Source organism: Danio rerio, chromosome 9, assembly GCF_049306965.1.
Source record: "Danio rerio strain Tuebingen ecotype United States chromosome 9, GRCz12tu, whole genome shotgun sequence".
NCBI classification, from domain to species: domain Eukaryota; kingdom Metazoa; phylum Chordata; class Actinopteri; order Cypriniformes; family Danionidae; genus Danio; species Danio rerio.
In genome coordinates this window covers 24,377,338-24,398,318 of record NC_133184.1, presented here as the reverse complement: position 1 = coordinate 24,398,318, position 20,981 = coordinate 24,377,338, and the positions used below count along the sequence as shown (strand labels likewise).

The 20,981-nt window shown below is 34.9% G+C and overlaps 1 protein-coding gene across 1 annotated transcript; it reads right to left on the bottom strand.

The window, feature by feature from the left end:
• Positions 1 to 912: 912 nt before the first annotated feature.
• On the bottom strand, positions 913 to 16,491 carry tnfaip6 (tumor necrosis factor, alpha-induced protein 6). The gene is made up of 6 exons (NM_001040243.1): positions 16,329 to 16,491; positions 12,396 to 12,533; positions 9,428 to 9,589; positions 7,849 to 8,077; positions 7,663 to 7,703; positions 913 to 1,426 (listed from the first exon to the last, which is right to left on the bottom strand). The coding sequence occupies exons 1-6, from the start codon at positions 16,450 to 16,452 to the stop codon at positions 1,305 to 1,307; spliced, it is 816 nt and encodes a 271-aa protein (NP_001035333.2). The 5' UTR covers positions 16,453 to 16,491; the 3' UTR covers positions 913 to 1,304.
• Positions 16,492 to 20,981: the final 4,490 nt, after the last annotated feature.

Here is a 20,981-nt window from a genome sequence, read left to right as displayed (position 1 = left end):
ATTACATTTAATTTAGCTAATTTGTATATTTCAAGAAAACATTTTCTTATGCATTGCTGAGTAACTACGAATAAGAATGTCCACAGTAATGTTGCATCATCAGCTTTGTTTGTTTATTTATTTTTCATTTCTTCAAAATATGAACCATTCATAAAAATCTGAGTAGTTTTTGTTTTAATGCATAGCATTTGCTTTTTGGTAAACAATTAAAAAACCTTAGATAAACCTTAGACATTAGATACATCAATTACAACAGATGTTTGTAAGCATTAGGTGTAAACCACTCTTTATAATGTTCTCCATTGCCACTGATGCTTCTAATTCATAGAACCTTTCCAATGAAAAAAAGTTTATTTATGGTATAATAACATCTTTTGAATAATTCAAATGTCTTTCACACTTATAAAGGGGTTGTTATAAGGATAAAACAGAACATTCTGTCATTGTTTACTCACCCGTTACTTGTTACAAACCTGTTTGACTTTCTTTCTTCTGTTCTTCCATTGGACATTAAAAAGCATATTCTGAAGAAAGATGGAAACCTGTAACCATTGACTTGCATAGTATTTGTTTTTCTTACTTCAACATGTCAAATGTTACCGATAGTTAGCTCTCGTCAAAATATTTATTTTATGATCTAATAAAGGTTTAAAACCAATTGAGAGTGAGTAAATTGTGAAAATTGTTATTTAATTTTTGGGTGAAAGTCTTTTCAGAAATGCTTTCTGAAAGCTTCTGTGGGAAACTCAAAGTGGTTTTTAGCATTGCTGTGAAATTCCCTTTTGGATTTTCCTTTTTTATTATATATACTTAAATACAATGAGGCGTTTCTGAAAATATGCATTTTACATGGAAAAAAAATGCACCATACAGGTTTGAAACAACATGACAGTAAATGATCACAGACTTCACTTTTACGCAAACTTTCGCTTTAATACAATGTTTTTAAAACAATCAGTTTTGTCTTAATTTAAACAGATGTATATAACTGTAATTCTAAGCATTATAAGCAAGTTATATTTCCAAGAGAATAATATATATAACTAAAAGATTGTAACTTATAGATTTTTATTAAATGGTGTTCACATTAAAACACTGCAACATACTGTTTTAAACACACTGTCAAACACTATTATTGGACAAATTAAATAAAATATTGTAAGTGTGTTTGAGAAATGTTCACAGGCCCATGTTAAATCTGTGATTATTTATTGCTTCAATATTGCACCAGTGATTTAAGTAAAAATATAAAATAGACAGTTGTTAAAAAAAGCTGAGGGTTTGTTGTATTAAAAATGCAGTGGTCAAGAGAAGGAGTCAGCAAGAAGGTCAAAGAGCTGTGAGGAGTTCACAGAGATGTACTGCAGCTTAAAGCCTCCAGCTGTCACCGAAGAATCAGAGAGAAACTTCAGAGTCATGACGTTTCCTAAGACAAAATACACAAACACACAAGGTAATACTATAACCAGTTGTACTAAAATAGAATTGATTATTTGTGGATCCTTAATGCCCTAGCACAATTTAAATACTTATAGAGTGCTTGTCACATTCATTTATTTTCTTTTCGGCTTAGTCCTATAATTAATCAGGGGTTGCCTCACCGGAATGAACCGCTAACTTATTCAGCATGTGTTTTACGCGATGGATGCCTTTCCAGCCACAACCCAGCACTGGGGAAACACCCATACACTCTTGCATTCACACCCACAAATACATTATGGCCAATTTAGCTTATTCAATTCATCTATAGCATGTCTTTGGACTGTGGGGGAAACTTGAGCACCCACGCCAACATGGGGAGATCATCCAAATTCCAAACAGAAATGCCAAATGACCCAGCCGGGGTTCAAACCAGCGACCTTCTTGCTGTGAGGCGACAGCGCTACCCACTGTGCCATAATGTCGCCTCTGTTTGTCACATAAAACAACTTATTCACTATTTACACTAGTAAAATCAAGGTAATGTAAATAGTATGCTATTGAAAATAATGGTAGATACTATTTGGACCTCAGTGTTTTGTAATATATTGTAAAACAGTCTGCACTTATCCACCCTGAACATGCAGATCAGCGAAGGTGTCCATGAAGGTTCAGGAAGGGAGCCACGATTATATGGTTTTAAACATATAAATTACATGCAGTGGTGGAAAGAGTACTGAAAAATCATACTCAAGTAAAAGTTTGATTACTTACCCAAAAATGTAGAACACAAAGAGTAAAAGTATTTGTTGTATATATTACTTAAAGTAGGCGTAAAAAGTAGACCTTTTAAAAGTACTCAAGGGTAGTGAGTATTATGCTGGGAGAGTGTGATGCGTTCAATGTGTGCATGTGTGTAAAAACTTAACGTTCTGTAGTGCATTTAGTTATTGTTTAAGGCCATTTCAGTCGCCATACAGTAAACATCTGCCATCTTCTCATCAGTGACATGCCATTAAAATAGTCTCTGGGTCATTTTGTCATTAAAGATTTTGGACATCTTCTTGGAAACTTTTGATGCTTCTAAATGGTTAGCAGCATTTATGAAACATCCATGTCTTGAGGTTGTTTAGTATGATTCAATTTTGTGCGATTTGATTGGACAGGAATCACATGACTGATTTTTCTACTTTAGCCAATCTCCATAGACAGGTTTTTTAAATAGTGACTGCAGATTGAAGGAAAATAGTGGAGTAAAACTACCGATACAGCACTAAAAATGTACTCAAAGGAATGTAAAAGTACACTTTGTTAATTACAATTCCTAAGAAAACTTACTCAATTACATTAATTTGAGTATTTGCAATTGTTACTTTACACCACTGATTATATGCATTCAACTTTATGCTTACAATTGTATTTTATTATACTTCAGGGTTCATAAAAGCCTGCAAGCAAACATGTTAATGTGTTGACACAACAGCAAATTTCAGCTATAGGCCACAAACACCCATCAGACATTCATTCATTCATTCATTTTCTTGTCGGCTTAGTCCCTTTATAAATCTGAGGTCGCCACAGCGGAATGAACCGCCAACTTATGCCCTTCCAGCCGCAACCCATCTCTGGGAAACACACACATTCACACACTCATACACGATGGATAATTTAGCCTACCCAATTCACCTGTACCGCATGTCTTTGGACTGTGGGGGAAACCTTGGACTGTGGGCGAAGGCAGGGAGAACATGAAAACTCCACACAGAAACACCAACTGAGCCGAGGTTCGAACCAGCAACCCAGCGACCTTCTTGCTGTGAGACGACAGCACTACCTACTGCGCCACTGCCTCGCCCACCCATCAGACAGAGCTGGGTAAATTACTTATGAATTGTACTTATTCAATAATAATAATAATAATAACATTCTGACTATTTTTGGATTACCTTCAAATTAATTTTGACCAGACTTTTTAAAAATCTGAAGCATGGATCCCAAAGGAATTTACATAACATTTATATTTATTTTTTTAAGTTTTTTTATTTGAAATAAATAAGGCGGTTCATTCCGCTGTGGTGACCCCAGATTAATAAAGGGACTAAGCTAAAAAGACAAATTAATGAATGAAATAAATACATTTTAAAGCTGATAAATAATGGGAAAAAGTAGAATAGGATCCAAACTCAGGTCAGTGTCTTTACTCACACTATAGTGTCTGGGTGGCGCTAGTGAAAAAATAGCACTTGCCAACAAGAAAGACACTCTAAAGGATGGCTTAAAAGTGCCCTATAAAGAAAATCTATATGTACCTAGGCATAGTCGAATAACAATAGATTAGTATATGGAAATGTTCATATCGTGATGTAAATCTCATGTAAATTCCACAAGTGTAAAACCAAGCCTATCAGAACACAATACAGACTGTTGCGTTGCTCACAAGGCTTGCCCTTAGCATTTTCATGTAGCTATTTTAGGTCACATTCTATGTCATCAGGACTTGACAAACAGCCAAGTCATCATCAGTTCAGTAGCCACAACTGTTGCACACAGGATCATTAGTATTTTTCCCCAGGCTGCATTATACACTGGCCGAGAGAGCCTAACACGCTGCAATTTAAGAAAGCACATGCAATTACAAAAAACACCAGCAAATAAAGAAACTATCTCCATCAATTTGACAGCACATGTGTTGCAAATTTTGACACAAACAACTAAGGAAACGAGCAGCAAATTGGTCACAACACAAACAACTGAAGAAACGCTCAGCAAATTGCTCACAACACTTGCAAATATGCACATAACACAACAGAAATGTTTCTAGGGGACCCAAAACAATGGATGTATTATTATTATGCTATGACTGTTGCTCAGTGAAGTGATTGGTGGTCTTTGAAAGGTGAGTTGTTTTTTGGTTATTTTAATATCCTGATTACACGACATAAATAAACAACACATCCATATCTCAGCAGGGTCCGTCATGGTTTTGGGTCCCTTCGAAACATTTGCGTTGTGTTACTTTGCAAGTGTTGTGACCAATTTGCTAAGCGTTTCTTCAGTTGTTTGTGTTGTGACCGATTTGCAACTCGTTTCTTCAGTTGCTTGTTTTGTGACCAATTTGCAACACATGTGCTGTCAAATTGATGAATATAGTTTCTTTATTTGCTGGTGTTTTGTGTAATTGCATGTGCTTTCTTAAATTGCAGTGCATTAAAGGGCCATGACACCCCCCTCTTTCGGTTAAAGTCTACTTCAGAATTTTTTAAAAAATATGCATGATTAATGGGCGTGGAGCTACGCAAGCATCGGGCAGGAGTGGGCGTAGCCAACAGGGGAGAACGTGAGCGAACGAAGCTAGCTCACAAAATGAGACAAACCGTGAGGAGACGCATGAGTTTATAGTTTACAAAGTTAAAATGCAAAGAAACGAATATTATAATAATATTATAATAATGAGAAACCAACGCGTCATCATTGCACTTGCAGTACTGCGCTATGTCGCCGATTTTGATCCCCCCCCAAAAATCATTTTAAACCCGGAAGCTGAAATTAGCTGACTAAAGCTCAAAATTATCCAGTTTTCCCCACAATTAAAGCTGACAGGTGCTAACATTGTCTTAACTGATGCTCAACACACACAAATCTGTTAATATACAAAAAAAGTTCTCCAGGGTGTCCTGAACCTTTAAAGATCTCTCTGCCACCGTAGCATTAACTTACTTGGGACTTTGTAAAATGGTAGAGGCAGCAAAAATACAGCTGCACCAGAATGAAGGTTTTCTTTGCATTGCTATGTGGCATATACGGAATATCAATTTATTCAGCTCCACCCCAAGAAGCATAAGATATGTTTACCTGTATTTTTTGTTAATTTATTGTGTTTATTGTGTAATTTGCCAAATATGTTTTTAATGAATACACAAACAAAGACTACTGAGTATAAGTGTTCACTTAGTATAAAATGCATGTTTAATAATAATGTCATCTGACTCAGCCGTTTCTGTCATTTTTCAGAAGTAAAAGAACATCAGGACACTTTTTAACATCATCTGTTTATGCTGATGTTGATGGTACTTCCTGTTTGTGGTTTCATTTACATTACAGCATCAAAATATAGCACAATACATCTCTGTCAGTCTCTTTTGTTGAGTTTAATTATAATTTAGTCCATAATTTCCCACAATACAACTCAGGAGCAAAATAGGTTTCTCTGAAGGGTTTATATTAGATAGCTCACTCACTCAATCCAAGTAAAATAAACCTCCACCACTTAAGTTAAAAAGTTTTAACAAGGCATCTACTTGTGTGTAAAAATATCTTATAGACAAATATAGTATTTTTATTTTCACGTGTTTATTTGAGAGTAAGTCATGATGGGTGTGCGTTGTAAGAGACTGTGTGTGTTAGTGAGAGAGAGGGAGACAGAGAGTGCCCTGAGCTCTCTTCATGACCATTCCATATATGGTCAATATGGGACTTCTGAGTCAAGGGACATTTTTATGAAGTAATAAATGAGCATATTAAATCCTTTCTTAAGTTTTGCTTTAACTAACCTAAGACATACTAACTATGTAGATATCAGAGAACAATTTAACATATTGAATCAATGCAGTATATGGCACATTTAAAGGTGCAATAGAGTGCAATGATTCAATGTTAAATTGTTCTCTGATATCTACATAGTTGGTATGTGTCTTATAAGTTAAACTATTTCTCAGAAGTGGTTTTGAACATATAGGGGCCGTTTACACCTAGTCACATCATTTTATTTTTTTTTCTGAAAAGGGCAGGTTAGAGTGTATTCACACTAGGCACGGTTGTCTATACTTATATTTACTTATCAATCATCATAAATCAATAAAATAATCCCTTATAAATAATAATAGGAATGTAATAATTTTTACAGGGGAGAATAGAAAAGATATTGTCTGATAGAAAAAAAAATCTCATATTAACACATTTAAAAATAAAAGTTTATTATTCAGTCAAATTTACAATAATCTAATTTGCACAGCTTTTAGAATATACAGATCAATCATCATAAAACTTGATGAAACCACAAATCTTTGATAAATCTTTGATTAAAATATATTAAATGACGAAAATTAACACATTTAACCAGCAATTATTATAGTCAAATTCACAACAATCTCATTTGAGCTTGTATTTATATGCTCATATCAATTATTATAAAACTATGAGATAAAACAGAAGAAGAAACTTAATCTTTGTTATTCCAAGTCATGTTTATTATGAATATGTTAATGTGAACAATGAGCCTGAAAATAAAGTTATATTAATATCAACAGCAACACTCTCGCAAAATACCAAGCTGATTTAGTCGTTGCCTAACAACATAAAAAAATAAATAAAAAAAAACACACCGTGGTCCTTTTTTTCTTGTAAACAAAAAAAAAACAGCAATACTTTCTTGGCATATTAGACCTACCGCTTTCTGTCCGATATTGGTGAAGAAGTAATTTGTTGTCCATTCTTCCTTAAACATGAAATTCAGAGTGAGTTTTTTATTTTTTTGCCTGACTCATTTTCAGTCATTAACGGTCGAGTGCATTTTAATATCCGAAAGTGTTCTAATTCTACTGGTTGCACTAACTGTACCATGTGCATTACTGCCATCACATGGTGCTCACTTGTTTTGCGTCATTAATTTTACTAATTCTGAACCCAAACCATTACAGCATTTTAAAAACTTCCTTGCAGGCCAAACGAAAGTGTTCAGCAGACTGCATTTGGCCCGCGGGCTGTAGTTTGCCCACCTCTGTATTAGAAGGTTTTCTAAAGGTGCAGCAGGTAGTTGGCATATTTAATCAACTATAAGTAGTTTGCGTTCATTGAAAAGTAAGAATGATTAATAAATCCATGCGAAACACTACAAGCATATCGCGCCAAAGCTCAAGCAAACCACACTCTGGCACACCTCTTTCAACCAAGCAAGGGCTGGCCAAATGAACTGCACCCAGGCGTGATCCAAATGCACTCAGGCACATAGTCTGGTACACCCTAAAATTCCCTCCAAAATGCATGCAAAATGGATATAAAGCCGATCACTCAGACCACTTCAGGAGGTGCTCACGTTATGTCATTTCCATGTACTGAACTCTTGTCATTCAGCTATGTCTAGGTATAACCAGATTTTGATTCTAAGGCACTTTTATTAAATAATTTTAAACTCAAGTGTTTTAAAATAAAAAAATATTTAAAAAAACAATGACTATAAATGCATACCTGTACTTATGAAGTCATCTGGAAGTTGATCACCACAGTATCTAAACAGAATTGACACATAATTATCATTATTTTTCAGATGTTTTAAAATCATTTCTGAACTGTAAACTGTCAGCACTTAAATCCTAAGATTGTTTACTAATGTTTTTACCAATGCTTATAAAAACAGTAAGAGCTGTTGTTTACCTTCCAACAAAGCCTGAAACATCATCATAGCTGTCGTAGATCTCCAGGTGATCGCTGAGACAATCGGTGTCCTCCTCAATGTCAAAGTCTAGAAAGTGCAGGCGGATTCGATGGCCGAAGCGAACACGAATGTGCCAGTAGCAAATCTGCTCATCCTGGTACTCGTCTGGATAACCAGGAGAAACTAACACCTTCTCCGGATCTGTGTGCACTCCTCCACACTCTTTAGCTGTAAATTAACATAAACATTTAGAAACATAATGTATAGAAACTGTTCAACATACACTCCAAATATCTAAATATCTAAAAATTCTTTAGTCAAAAAAACTTTACTAGACAAACAAGTAAAATAATATAATAAATTAATAAAATTATTTTAAGAAACAATATTCCAAAATTAAGTAAGTTTTCCCCTAAAACAAGCTAAATAATCTGCCAATGGGGTAAGCAAAATCATTTTATGTGAAAATTAAAACCTAGATCATTTTTGTAGCATTTTTTTCCCATGTAATGAATGAAGGGGTCATTTATTTTCATTAGTTTGAGTCACAACTAGACCAGAAAAACTAATATGCATGAATAAGTATAAATGCATGCAATGCATCATGTGTTATGCTAAAGCAGACCATGACAAATCCAAACACTGACTGTGGTTTAAGTGGGTGTTTAGTGACAAACACACACTGAACCCTGCCCTGAATGAGGTAGTGACTGGGTGATAACGTACCCAGAGAATAAATTATTTTTCCTGGTTGCATTATGTTGCAATGAACTATCAGAAAAACTCAAACCAAACATTTCTCTTAGTTGTGCGTGTTGATTTATAAACAGTTTCATCAGATTAGATGATAATCATGTTTAGATTAATCTAGATTAAGAGTTTACTTTGTAAAACATGTCTGTTATTTAAACATCCAACATCTATCAAAGGGATTTGTGCGTCTCTTTGGTCAGGATTTACTCTTTGATGCTCTTTGAGATCACTGCTGACTCAAGTTCTCCATGGAGAGAATCTCTTTCACTGGCTCATTACAAATCAGGGGAACAGTGCCAGTCACAAACTCAGCTGGGTCTCTGGTAAAGTATTACCACACCTTGTAAAACCTTCACAGGCTTTGTTTAAATTATTCACAGTGAACCATTTTGCATTAGACTCTTCCAAATTCACACAAGGAAATAACAGCCAGAGAAAACAAGCAAGAATATTACAAGAAACTATATATTTTTTGACAACACTATGTCTATTGAAATGTTCAAAGGAGTATACTGTCATTTGCTGCTAAGGCTCATTGTATTTCTGTCCATCTGGCATGTCATGAAACAGCCATCACACTTTCCCAAAAACATTTAGTCATGGTAGTATTTTTCCAGAGCACATCCTATCCCACCCTTAGTTTGGAGACCAATGAAAGCCTGAATTATGATATCAATTAATCATCTTTACCTCGTGGAGATTTATATCTTACTTTCAAGCTAATGCCTACAAACCTAATTTGTCTAACTTTTCTATGTCAAAACAACTATCTGGTCACTATAGATCTCCCCACAGATTTGCCAGTCAGCCATTTCTCAAACTCACCCACAGGGTTGTAGCAGTAGACATCCCATCGCTCACTTTTGTTTAGCCGGTATCCGTAATCAATGATCCCAACCTTCCCGAAACCACAGTTGGAGCCAGCTTTAACAATAGGATAGCCCACACGTCCTTTATCAAGCCATCCGGCTGCACACACATGGAACCCTTTGGGAGAATGACAGTTGCTTTCACATTGTGCAAAAAAAGTCTACTTTATCTTCTAAATGAACACCAGTTTATCTAAATGCATCTATTTAAGAGATTTTAGAGATGAACAGTACAAAACAGTGTTGAGTAAAGTTACTTTTAAAAGTAATATATAGCAATCTTTAACCCATCTTAAAGGGCACCTACAATTCAAATCATCTGTTAGCTGTTTGGACATAACTGTGTGTAGGTATAGTGTGTCCACTGTCATATTGGAGTGATAGAAAGCCAACAAGTCTTTTTTTTTATTTCCTGACTGAGTCATTTGTGTGAGACTCATCATTTCAGAAGGGATTGAATAAACGCTACCACAAATGCATGAAATAAACTTGCTTGGAATTTTTGACTAATGAGCTGTATTTCAGCTTCATTCGTGTCTGTTTCTATCACTGACTGCTAGGGATGTAACGGTATTGTAAATACCGTCATACCGCAATATTAATTTTTTTCGATATTACCGTAGTGGCATGACTCGGTAAAACTATAGGTCTTCTGAGAAAATTTGCTCAGGCGAATGAAGCGAACGGGAGGTAGCGAAAACTACAATTCCCATCAGCCAATGCTTGACCATCATCCCTTGCGGTCTGTTGTCGCTACAGATCCAGTAATGCGGAAATGGAGTGTGCTGCTAGAAGCGGGGATGAAAAAGAGCTGGAAAACTCTAAAGCGGGTGTTGTCGCCGCGCGCATACTGAATAGCAGTGTTGTCGCGCGAGTTCTTATCAGCTGTGTTGTCGCCGCGCGCGTACTGAATAGCGGTGTTGTCGCGCGAGTTCTTATCAGCTGTGTTGTCGCGCGCGTACTGAATAGCGGTGTTGTCGCGCGAGTTCTTATCAGCTGTGTTGTCGCGCGCGTACTGAATAGCGATGTTGTCGCGCGAGTTCTTATCAGCTGTGTTGTCGCGCGCGTACTGAATAGCGGTGTTGTCAGCACACTGTTCAGATTGATGCAGACATGAGACCTCTATCTCACTCATGGTTTGTCCTCTCAAGTGGGGGAAAGACAATGCACAACGTTACCCACTGCTGTCAACCTGGGCCAAGTCATATCTCTCTTGTCCCAGAAACCTCAGTCCCAAATGAGAGGGTTTTTTTCTGTTGCAGGGGACATTGTAAATACCCAGAGATACCAGCTTTTACCAGATTATATTTATATGATAATTTCCTTTAAACCCATCTCTATCTAAGTGAGTGAGTGATTAAATGTTGAATGTGATGAGTTTTCAACAATACTAAATTGAAACTTAATTTTTTTACATGGTTTAATATGTTTTTGTTATTTAAATTGAAGTTCCTGTTTCAAAGCTTACAGAGAGATGACTAATTTGTATTTCATTGACACTTTTGGCACTTTTTTGGAGTATTTTCATAAGTTTTGTTTTTTCCTGTAAATGATTCAATAAATACCGTACCGTGACATTCATACCGAGGTATTACCGAACCGTGAAATTCTGATACCGTTACATCCCTACTGACTGCTGTTTATCTAGCGTAGCATGAGAAGCAGACACACACGTGGGAATGGTGGGTGGGGAGCAGCAGCTCATTTGTATTTAAAGACACAGGCTATACAAAAACAGCTAAACTGCACTTAGACACTAAAATGGGCAGATTCTGGAGGTTATAATAAATATTCTGATGGGTATTTTGAGCTGAAACTTTACAGACACATTCTGGAGACACAATAGGCTTATCTTACATCTAATAAAAGTGGTAAAATAGGTGCCCTTTAATCTTAATCTTAAAAAAAAAAATTAAAGATACACTCAAAATATGGCTGGTAGTTCAAACTACCTAGTTAAAACTAGTTGAAACAACACAATTCTTACAATTTTTAGAGGACAAATTAATTGTTTAATTTTCAATTCACTTAAATTTGGAAAATAAAAATGAGTAAGTTAACCTAACTCGTGTTGGGACAACATGAAGGAATTGTGTAGAACACTGCATTTTCTACAATGTAACATAAAACTATTTAAACATTACTTCGCTAGTTGGCAAAGTATTAGTGAGAAAAGGGGGTAGGGAAATGTCCTCGGGCAGGGATTCAAACTCAGGACACTCTTTTGTGCTACTCCACCATTTGGTTAATTTCATTTGGTTAATTAATTCCTTTCAGAAAAAAAGTTCAAAGCTCTTATAACAGCATCTGCACATTTTGGTTTCTGTTTAGACTGAATACAAATGTTCTCCGTGACAAAACTAATAACTGACGACGGATATCGGTTGTTTTAGGGGTATGAAGAATAAAAGGCTCTTGTGCTCTGAGGAACCATGAGTACTATTTACAGACAGCAAATGAGAGATAAAAAGCAAAGCAGACCTCCTGCATAGAGTGCCATAGGCCAGTACAAACCACTAAATGTTGTCATTACAGATCCGAGCTCACGTCTGGATCAAATTTACTCTTGCAGCAAAAAAATGGAGTCATTTTACTAGAAAACAGGTGTTGCTTCTCAGTCAGCACATGACAATGACTTTTACAGTTCAAACATAACACTGGGTGGCATGCGAAGAGTTTAAATCCATGTTTATATGATGTGTGCAAATATTTAATCTAGCCTATCTATGAGAATGTTATCACTCTACTTGCTGACGGATTCAGATGTGGCCTAAAAGAGTTTCTGATTGGTTACTGTTAGACAATAAAGCCTATTCACTGCAATCCCAGTAACAGGACATCAACGCCATTGCTGTAGGCCAGACCCTGCATTGCTGTTTCTTTTGGCATCTGATCTAAGTGTGATTTGTAAGTGCGATACAAACCAATTTGGCGAGCAGCTTCCAGTTGATCAAACGTAGCAAGAGTGCCCCCCTCAAAATTGCACACGGCCTTGGCTTCCTTGTATGTCAGCTGATATCTTCCCTTGCGAGATTCGCGGTGGTAAACTCCAGCTGCTTGCTCTGTAAGGAGAGAGAACATACTTCTCATTTGGCAACATTATCAGCTTCAAGGACCCAAGTGGAGTTATCTGGCTCTGTTCAGTGTCTCAGATCAGTGATTCTACTTGTCTACTTAAATTGCGTCAGACTAAAAACAGAATGCATGTTTTAGAAACTGCCCAGTGTTTTAAAGGAACACTCACTTTTTTTGGGAATTAGGCTTATTTTATAAATCACCTAAAGTTAAATCGTTAAAATTACATATTTTTAAATCCATTCAGCTGATTTCTGAGTTTGGCGGGGCACTTTAAGCTTAGCTTAGCATAAACAATTGAATCGGATTAGACCATTAGCATCTCATTTAATAGTTTTAAATAAGTCTTTTGATTTTTTCCTATTTAAAGTATTAAACTTCTGTACTTACACTATCTACTAAGACCGAAGTAATATAATTGTGCCTGCTCCAGCCATGGTACAGCAGCAAAGTCCCTTGATTACTTCACCAGAAAGAGAGTATAGTTCATAGCCATATTATAACCCAAAAAATAGTTATTTTAATTATCTGTTGGTCTTGTAACTACAACCAACTCAAGCTTGAAATAGGAAAATTATCACAACTCTTTATTGATTATTTTAGCCAAATGTTAATGGTCTAATTAGTCTGATATGCTTAGCTAAAACTAAGCTGGCTTCAATGTTTTACTCTAAGTGACATAAAAAATGCGGAGTGTTCCTTTAATGTGCAAGACATCCTGAATACATGAGGGACAAACATTATGTACATCCAGTTGCTGTTGTAAGATTAGTAAACCAGATGCAGACTTCGTTTTGGGCTCTGTCTGCTGCTCACAGAACATCATGCTGTTTTGCAGTTGTTTTTAGGCATACATGCATGCATAACCTTGAAGAAGTTGGATTCCATACCAAATTACTTATGAGCCAATACTTTTACTCTGCTGGCTTTAAACATCAATGTTCTCAGAACACTGCAATCATTAGTGAGCTCTAAACATCTTTTTTGGGGGGGAAGTAAGTCGGAGAGTCATTTGAAGTTAATACTGTAGCTTATGTACTGTAAGTGCTTTCATATGTGCAGTGGTCAAGTCACTGTTCCACTAAAAGTAAACAAATAAAACTGTACACAATGTGGGAAATATATAGTGACTTTCAGGGAAAATAAATCTGTTACAGTAATTTTATTGTCTTCTAATTTAGTATATGTACATCTAAATATACAAATAATCTATGTAAAGTTAATAATCTATAGAAAAGTTATTTTATACCATTAAAGGAATTTTCAACAAAGCCATAGAAGAACCTTGTTTTTTACAAAAAACAAAAAACTTTTAGGAACCATTGAGTGGCCAGAAAAGAACAATTACTTTATAAGTGTACAGGATATATTTGTAATGTGTAAATGTATTAGTAAGTGAAGCTAAATTAAATATACAATCTAAAAGTCAGATATAAAAAGAACATGATATGGACAAATAGGAAAACCGGGGCCAGTTAAATAAACATTGCCTACATGTTTAACTAATTAGTAGTTAGCCAATGGGTAATGGTCTGTCTTGCTTTTTAGATTCAAATTAGAGTAGTCAACCTTTTTGTTACTGATTCAAAAGTTATGGCTACTCTTGAAAGAAAAAAATGTAACTTTTTCTGGGTTAATTCAACTCAAATTGGGTAAAATATAGACAAACCCAATCTTGGATTCAATTTGGACTAATTAATTTAATAAAAAATATTAACCCAGTCATTGGATTTTTTACATTTTACCACAAATTGTATTGAAATAGCACAGTATTTTATTTATTTATTATTATAAACCAGTGTATGCAACTTGCACAAATTGGTGTGAAAAAAATAGAAACCACACATTAACCACACTTTTGCCACACAAACCATATTGACAACAGTATTTTAGTTTTTCCAGACCTAAAGAAACTGTTAATAACTATAGTAGTTTTTTTTTTTTGTATTATCAATTTGTATTCAAGTGGAAGAAAAATAAACAACTTATACACTCTTAAAATATTTCCATGAAGAATCGTCAATCTTCATGGAAACTTTTCATCCCACAAAAGGTTCTTATATTAGAAAATGTTCTTTAGATTATTAAACTGTTCTTCACAATGACAAAATGGTTGTTTGAAGTAGGGCAGCGCAGGGCACAACGTAACGCAGGGTTAAATGTAACAGAGTTTTAAGGTATTTGCTCAGGGTTAACCATGGCATGCTTCCAAGTTTTCACCAGTGTCAGCAGATGTCTTCCTGCCAATTAATGAAAATTGTCGGCGAAATTTGGATGAGAAACACAGGAGAAACCATTTTTGCAGCATAAAAGTATTTTTTATTATACTCAATATTTTTTTTATTTAAAAGAAATCTGTGAACGTATGAACATAAAATCTTATATTGTTGTGATCACCTTCTTCTAGGCTAAAAAGTGAAACCATTTTGAAAGATGTACACACAGTGAAAACACCACACAGCGGGGGTTAGTAACAGGGTGTTACAATTAAGCCACAAATTTAGTTGGACACCAATTAAACCCACAAAACATTTTTTGATTTTTGAGTGTAATGTTGAGAACTTCTTAAATAAAAATATTTTTTAATAGAAAATATTGTTATAATAGAATTTTTTTAATTGTTAATAATGCAAACAAATGTGTTGTATGCATTTATCCATAATAATAGATAAATGGACAATAATGCAAATAAATTCAAATGTTTTTTCCAATAAATAAATAAAAATACTGTGCTTTGTAGAATAAAAAGGAAATGAGCCAAGTACTGAGGAAATATAGCTATTATTTAAAGTAAACTGAATTTAAATTAATTGTGTGAAATCAGCCTTTAAATGCATGTTACAACTAACCCCCTGTATGTTACAACTTGCCCCGCAGGTGGGGTAGATAGAAACAATTTTACTCCTGGCACTTTTGGCAATACTGCACAGAAACCATAATTTCAGTGCTCATTTGTAGGAAAGGCTTGTGTGTTGTTGGTAAAAAATATGGTTTGTCTAACCCCATTACTTAGTTCATTATTTGACCAAAACCAAAAAGTGTTACTTTGTGCCCCGCTCTCCCCTATATTTTTCACTAAAACAACAATAGACCAATATCGCACTTTCATGGCATCACTGGTTCATTCTATTTTAAGAAGTATCTGAAGGACATTGGTTGTCCAAATATTTGTTAGCTAATCTGAAGGTTTCAGTTTATGATTTTAATAAAGCATTTACAAAAGGCCTGATTTAGAACCCACACTAGCTAACCTAAGTTCAGTTTGAAAAAGTTAATTTCAGCTTGAGGGAATTATAAACCTTTATTTCGCACACTATTTATTTAACATGGTATAAACCAAATGCTAACGTTACAGCTAACCAACAATAAATAGTCCATCGTGTGTTTATACCGTTCCTGATATCACCATGAGTTTATCCTGAAATGACCATGAGTTTCTGGGACAATCCTTAAAGTGTTGTGAGGTGCCTTGACGTTAAGTTGTAATACACCGTGACAAAATGAAGTAATTTCCCTCTGTTTACAAGGTATCTTCAGACTGCCTGCACTGACAGCCTTCACAGAACTTTTAACATGCCCCTGGGGCCAACGCGACATGTACGAAACACACACACGCGGCAAAATAGTAGCCAATTGAACGGTAGTTTGCGGTACAAAACAAACAAAATACCTAAACTAGACAAATCCCGAAATCCAAATAAAAAATAGTAGACTACTGTTCTACTAAACACAGTAGCCTACTTGAAATCACAAGTAAAAACGAAAAGAACTGAAGGAAATACCCAGCCAGATGGAGTTGTGCAGTATCCCATTCTTGTAACCCCAAGCTTCAGTCTCCTTTAGAACGATTAAAACGCCAAACACGGCTGTTAGCGCGCGCATGGCTCTCAGTCCGCAGTGGCTCATACAGATGTTTGCGCAGCTGTCACGCACTCAACTGTGAACATCAGGCGAAACACAAGTTTAAATGGTTCCCCCCTTCCTAGGCTGCGTTATGTGGGGTCTGACGTGGGATTTCAGTAAATGATGACGATAGTACGGGCTGGATCGGGAAAGACCGCGGTGATGTATTATACAGCAAAAAGCAGTACAATTTACTATATAAATGAATTAATGTAGAGGAATATTGCTTTAAGTCATTGGGATTTTCTTGAAAGGGGCAGTTCACTTAAAATGTAAGTTCTGCTCTGATTTACTTACCTCCCAGTCATTCTAAATCTGAATGACTTTCTTCAGTCGAACAGAAAACAAGATATTCTTGAAGATTAGTGGTTGGTAATGGGGTTGTTGTTTTGGGGTCAATTGCCTTTTATTGAGGGGAAAAACACTGTGGAAAAGACAAGTTCTTTTATGTTTCAGAGAAGAAATAAGGCCATAAGTTATAGAATGTTAGGGTGAATTGTTTGATTCCTATATGCACCTTAAAAGTCTCTTCACAGTTTACAGAACACTTTAAGAAAATGTTCCAATACTTTTTCCCCCCTAGAAGCCATAGAAAAAAACATGTTTAATCCCTAATAAAAGAGCAGGTAAAACTATAGTTTAAAGAACATTTTAAAAAATCTAAAGAAGGATTAAATGATTAGGATTAAAGTTGCATTTAAATACTTATTTAAAAATGTAGCATAAAACAAGTATAAAACTATTTTAATTGATAAAGATGAAGTAATATATTTTCAGACATTTATTACAACACATCAATGTTTTAACTTCAGAGGAATGGAGAAATCATTGTTTGGTGGAATAACTCTTGTTTTCAATCACAGCAAATTATTATTAATGTTGTTGTCATTAATTATTATTATTATTATTATTATTATTGCCTGTTTTGTTTTTCTGGCACATTTAATGGAAAAAGTCTCAAAATTGAAATCTGAAGTAATGCTTTATAATTAAACAAAAATTCACATTTTACAGAAACCTATAACTAAAATAATTCAAATATGAGAATTTGTAAGCAGTCTCTTAATATATATTTTTTTCTAGATTTACATATTTTTTGAAATTGCACCCTAAACACAAAACTGGACAGAAACTCAATAATCTGAGCTCTCATTAAAATCATTACGCAACTGTTCCTTTTTTAATAGAATTTATTTTTGGCAACATATAAAGACTGTCAAGACTAATTGCTACCAGGCTTCATCAAAATAACACTTGTGGATTGTGTCTGACTTAGATTTAAGAGCTGTTGAGTCACGCGTTCTCTTTCACAGAGCGGTCTGCTGCATAAATTTAAAACCGTTATTTCCATTCCTCCCTCTCATAATTTTGTGCCATTCTCTAACACTGCCCAGCTCACTGTGTGCTTTAATGCAGGCACTTTAGACCGGTATGAACCTACAACACACCCTCAAGACTGAGCACACTTCATGAAAACTGCCAAAGAAAAGTTTAAATAGGAACTCCTCACATTTATCTGTTTCATTGATGAGGTAATGTATTTATTATATTAATATTGGCTTACACGCTATGCTTTGTGACGTAATAATGGATTACTTAATTAGATCATTTACTATTTTAATTATAATACATTGTGCCCAAATTAATTACTTCCAGAATAACAGTTTACAGGGCTGGGTTTTAGTATAGCCACTCATAACTCTCTCCTAAAAGTGTACAGGAAGTAAAAAAAAAAAAAAACATTAACTGTATCACAGAATAGAGGATGAGCTGGATGTCTTTAAAATATTACTATCATCTTTTCACATATTAGCATGGTTGCCAGGATTTCACAATGAAACTAGTCCAATGGCCTCATTATCACAATAATACCAAGACTCAAAATATGCCATGCCAGTTCATAAATTACATATTTAACACGACTATACACAGTTTGATAGTTAATATAAATATTCTGTTTTAAGATTGAGCACCCAGCTGTCATGATGTAAGTAACAAGTGCTGTCCAGTTAAAAATGTAATGTGGGAAGGCAAATGCAGAATAAACTCCATATTGTCAAATGAATTTAAAATGACAGATATTTTTAAGATATAAAATAAAACCTTCCATATTTTCTTAATTAAGTTGTAGTCGACTTAATTTCTTCAGTATATAATTAAATTGCCTTTTATTTAGCAGCAATCATTTAGAGTCCTGCTTCTGCATGGGGACCTTTAATATTAAGTAAGCCGACCTGGGCACTTCTGGTGAACTCAAATGCCTTTATAAACAAGCTGCATTTCAGATCTGGGTTGTTCAAAATCAACGATTTACAATCCTGATTGAGCCACAATATAAGGTGTCACACATTAGACAAGCAGTACTGCATTAAATTTCATTTGTTCTACGCCATGTATTTAAAATATGAAGAATTATTTTACCATAGTATTGTCTATGGATTCAGCTTGTGTTCCTCACAGTGCTTGTTTGAAGTCTGCATGAAAACAAAATATCATTTTATTTTGCTAGCGCACATTAGTTGAATAATGAATCTGTTTAAGTTAATCCACTGAAAAAATAAAAGTTGTTTCTGCTGCAATAATCTTAACCACAATCATTTTTGTGTTATTATGCAAGAAAGAATATTTACAAAGATACAATATGAACAAAGAGACAAAAAAGTTGCATAAATAAAATTCCAGCAAATTAAAAAAGTTTAAATGATTTACACCAAGAAAGAGTGCAATATAATTTTTAGAGTCCTTTAAGGAGCTTACACATAAATCAAAATCTTTTCTGAAAATAAAAAAGTAAGAGTGTTTTTTTTAAAAAGTACATTTATAGATGTAAAATGTAGCCAGAAAAAGCAATAAATTAATAATAAATTGACAATGACAAGGACATTCAGAGAATATCATTTTTGGGGAAATACAAAAGTTTGGAAAGAAGAATTCTTTATTAGAAAAGTCAACCCAAAACACTTTACAGTAAGTGCACTGCCAAAATAAATGATCTAGTGTTTCGTCAATCATTCATTCATTCATTTTCTCTTCGGCTTAGTCCCTTTATTAATCTGGGGTCGCCACAGCGGAATGAACCGCCAATTTATCCAGCACCTTTTTACGCAGCGGATGCCCTTCAAGCCGCAACCCATCTCTAGGAAACATCCACACACTCATTCACACATATACACTACAGACAATTTAGCCAACCCAATTCACCTGTACCGCACGTCTTTGGACTGTGGGGGAAACCGGAGCACCCGGAGGAAACCCGGGATAAATTATTAGATAAAAATAATATTTCTGAAAAAGTAAAAACTGTTGCCAATCTATGTCCCCAAATATACTATTCCAAAAACCTATGCAAGCATATAAAGACATCTGAGAACTATTAATTACTAAGCAAATATCTTTGTTTGACATAGAACTGAGAAGAGTTTGGTCAACAAAAAGGTTTGTGTCGTCAAAAATAAAAGAATCTAATGAAACTTTAGGGCCAGATTTGACAACCATAACCCTCCTACTATTAGACTGCTAAGAGGTGAGGATGTGCAAAGCCATGACCCTACTCAATATTTATTTTAATTTTGTAAATACATCAACATGCTGAAATAAAAGTCTCAACAACTTCCAGTTCAGGCAGATTTTAAACAGACTTTTATCTAATGCTCCAGTTCTTCAACAACTAAATGAATGCTTGGGTCTATATAACGAACTATATTTTGATTCAATTAATATCGATGCTGTAAAAAGAAGCTTGTAAAATTAGTCACATTTACATTTTACCAGAGGTTTACCAGAGGTTGAAAAGTATTTCCATGCATATGATGCATTTGTTAACAAAGAAAAACACCATCCTAGAACATTTTTTAAACTAACTTGTTAGAGTAAAACACTTTAATGTAACCATTTAAATAGAACTGATGCAATATGTTAAACTTTCATGAAACAAATAAAAAATAAACTTGTGGTATGAGGTTAAGAAGCCCCAAAACTGTGTGAAAACTGCAAACTTGGCAACCCTGCATATGAGAGGTCTTTATTCCATTAAATAATCCTCAAAGTTTCAGGGCTTAAAACACCTTCCTTGTAATGTGACATCACAAGGGTGCTTCATTTGCATATACAACACCTCCAGAGCATAGGATCCACCCACTAGCATTGACTCACTCTTGGTAACTTGTAGACTGGATGCAAGTATTGTGTTGTGTCTAAAAAGCAAACAGAAGTGATTATCTTCACTGCTGCTGCCTACAGGGGGAATTGTTTACAAATGCATGCAACCCTGAACTTTTGTTTTGACGTGTCAAATTTAAACAGCTTGTGTTACATTTCTGACCTCAGAAAAATCTTAGAATCAAGAAAGAGTTGATGGTTTATCTTAAAGATTGGCCCCATTTTATATACATAAACGTGTGTGTGTGTGTGTGTGTGTGTATGTCAAGATGGCAACAGAGACTGCATAAAAAGCCCTTAGAAGAGAAAAGGTCGGCATATTTTCAAACTACAGCTGATCAAAACATTATAAAATTGGTGAGTGATCTTCGAAG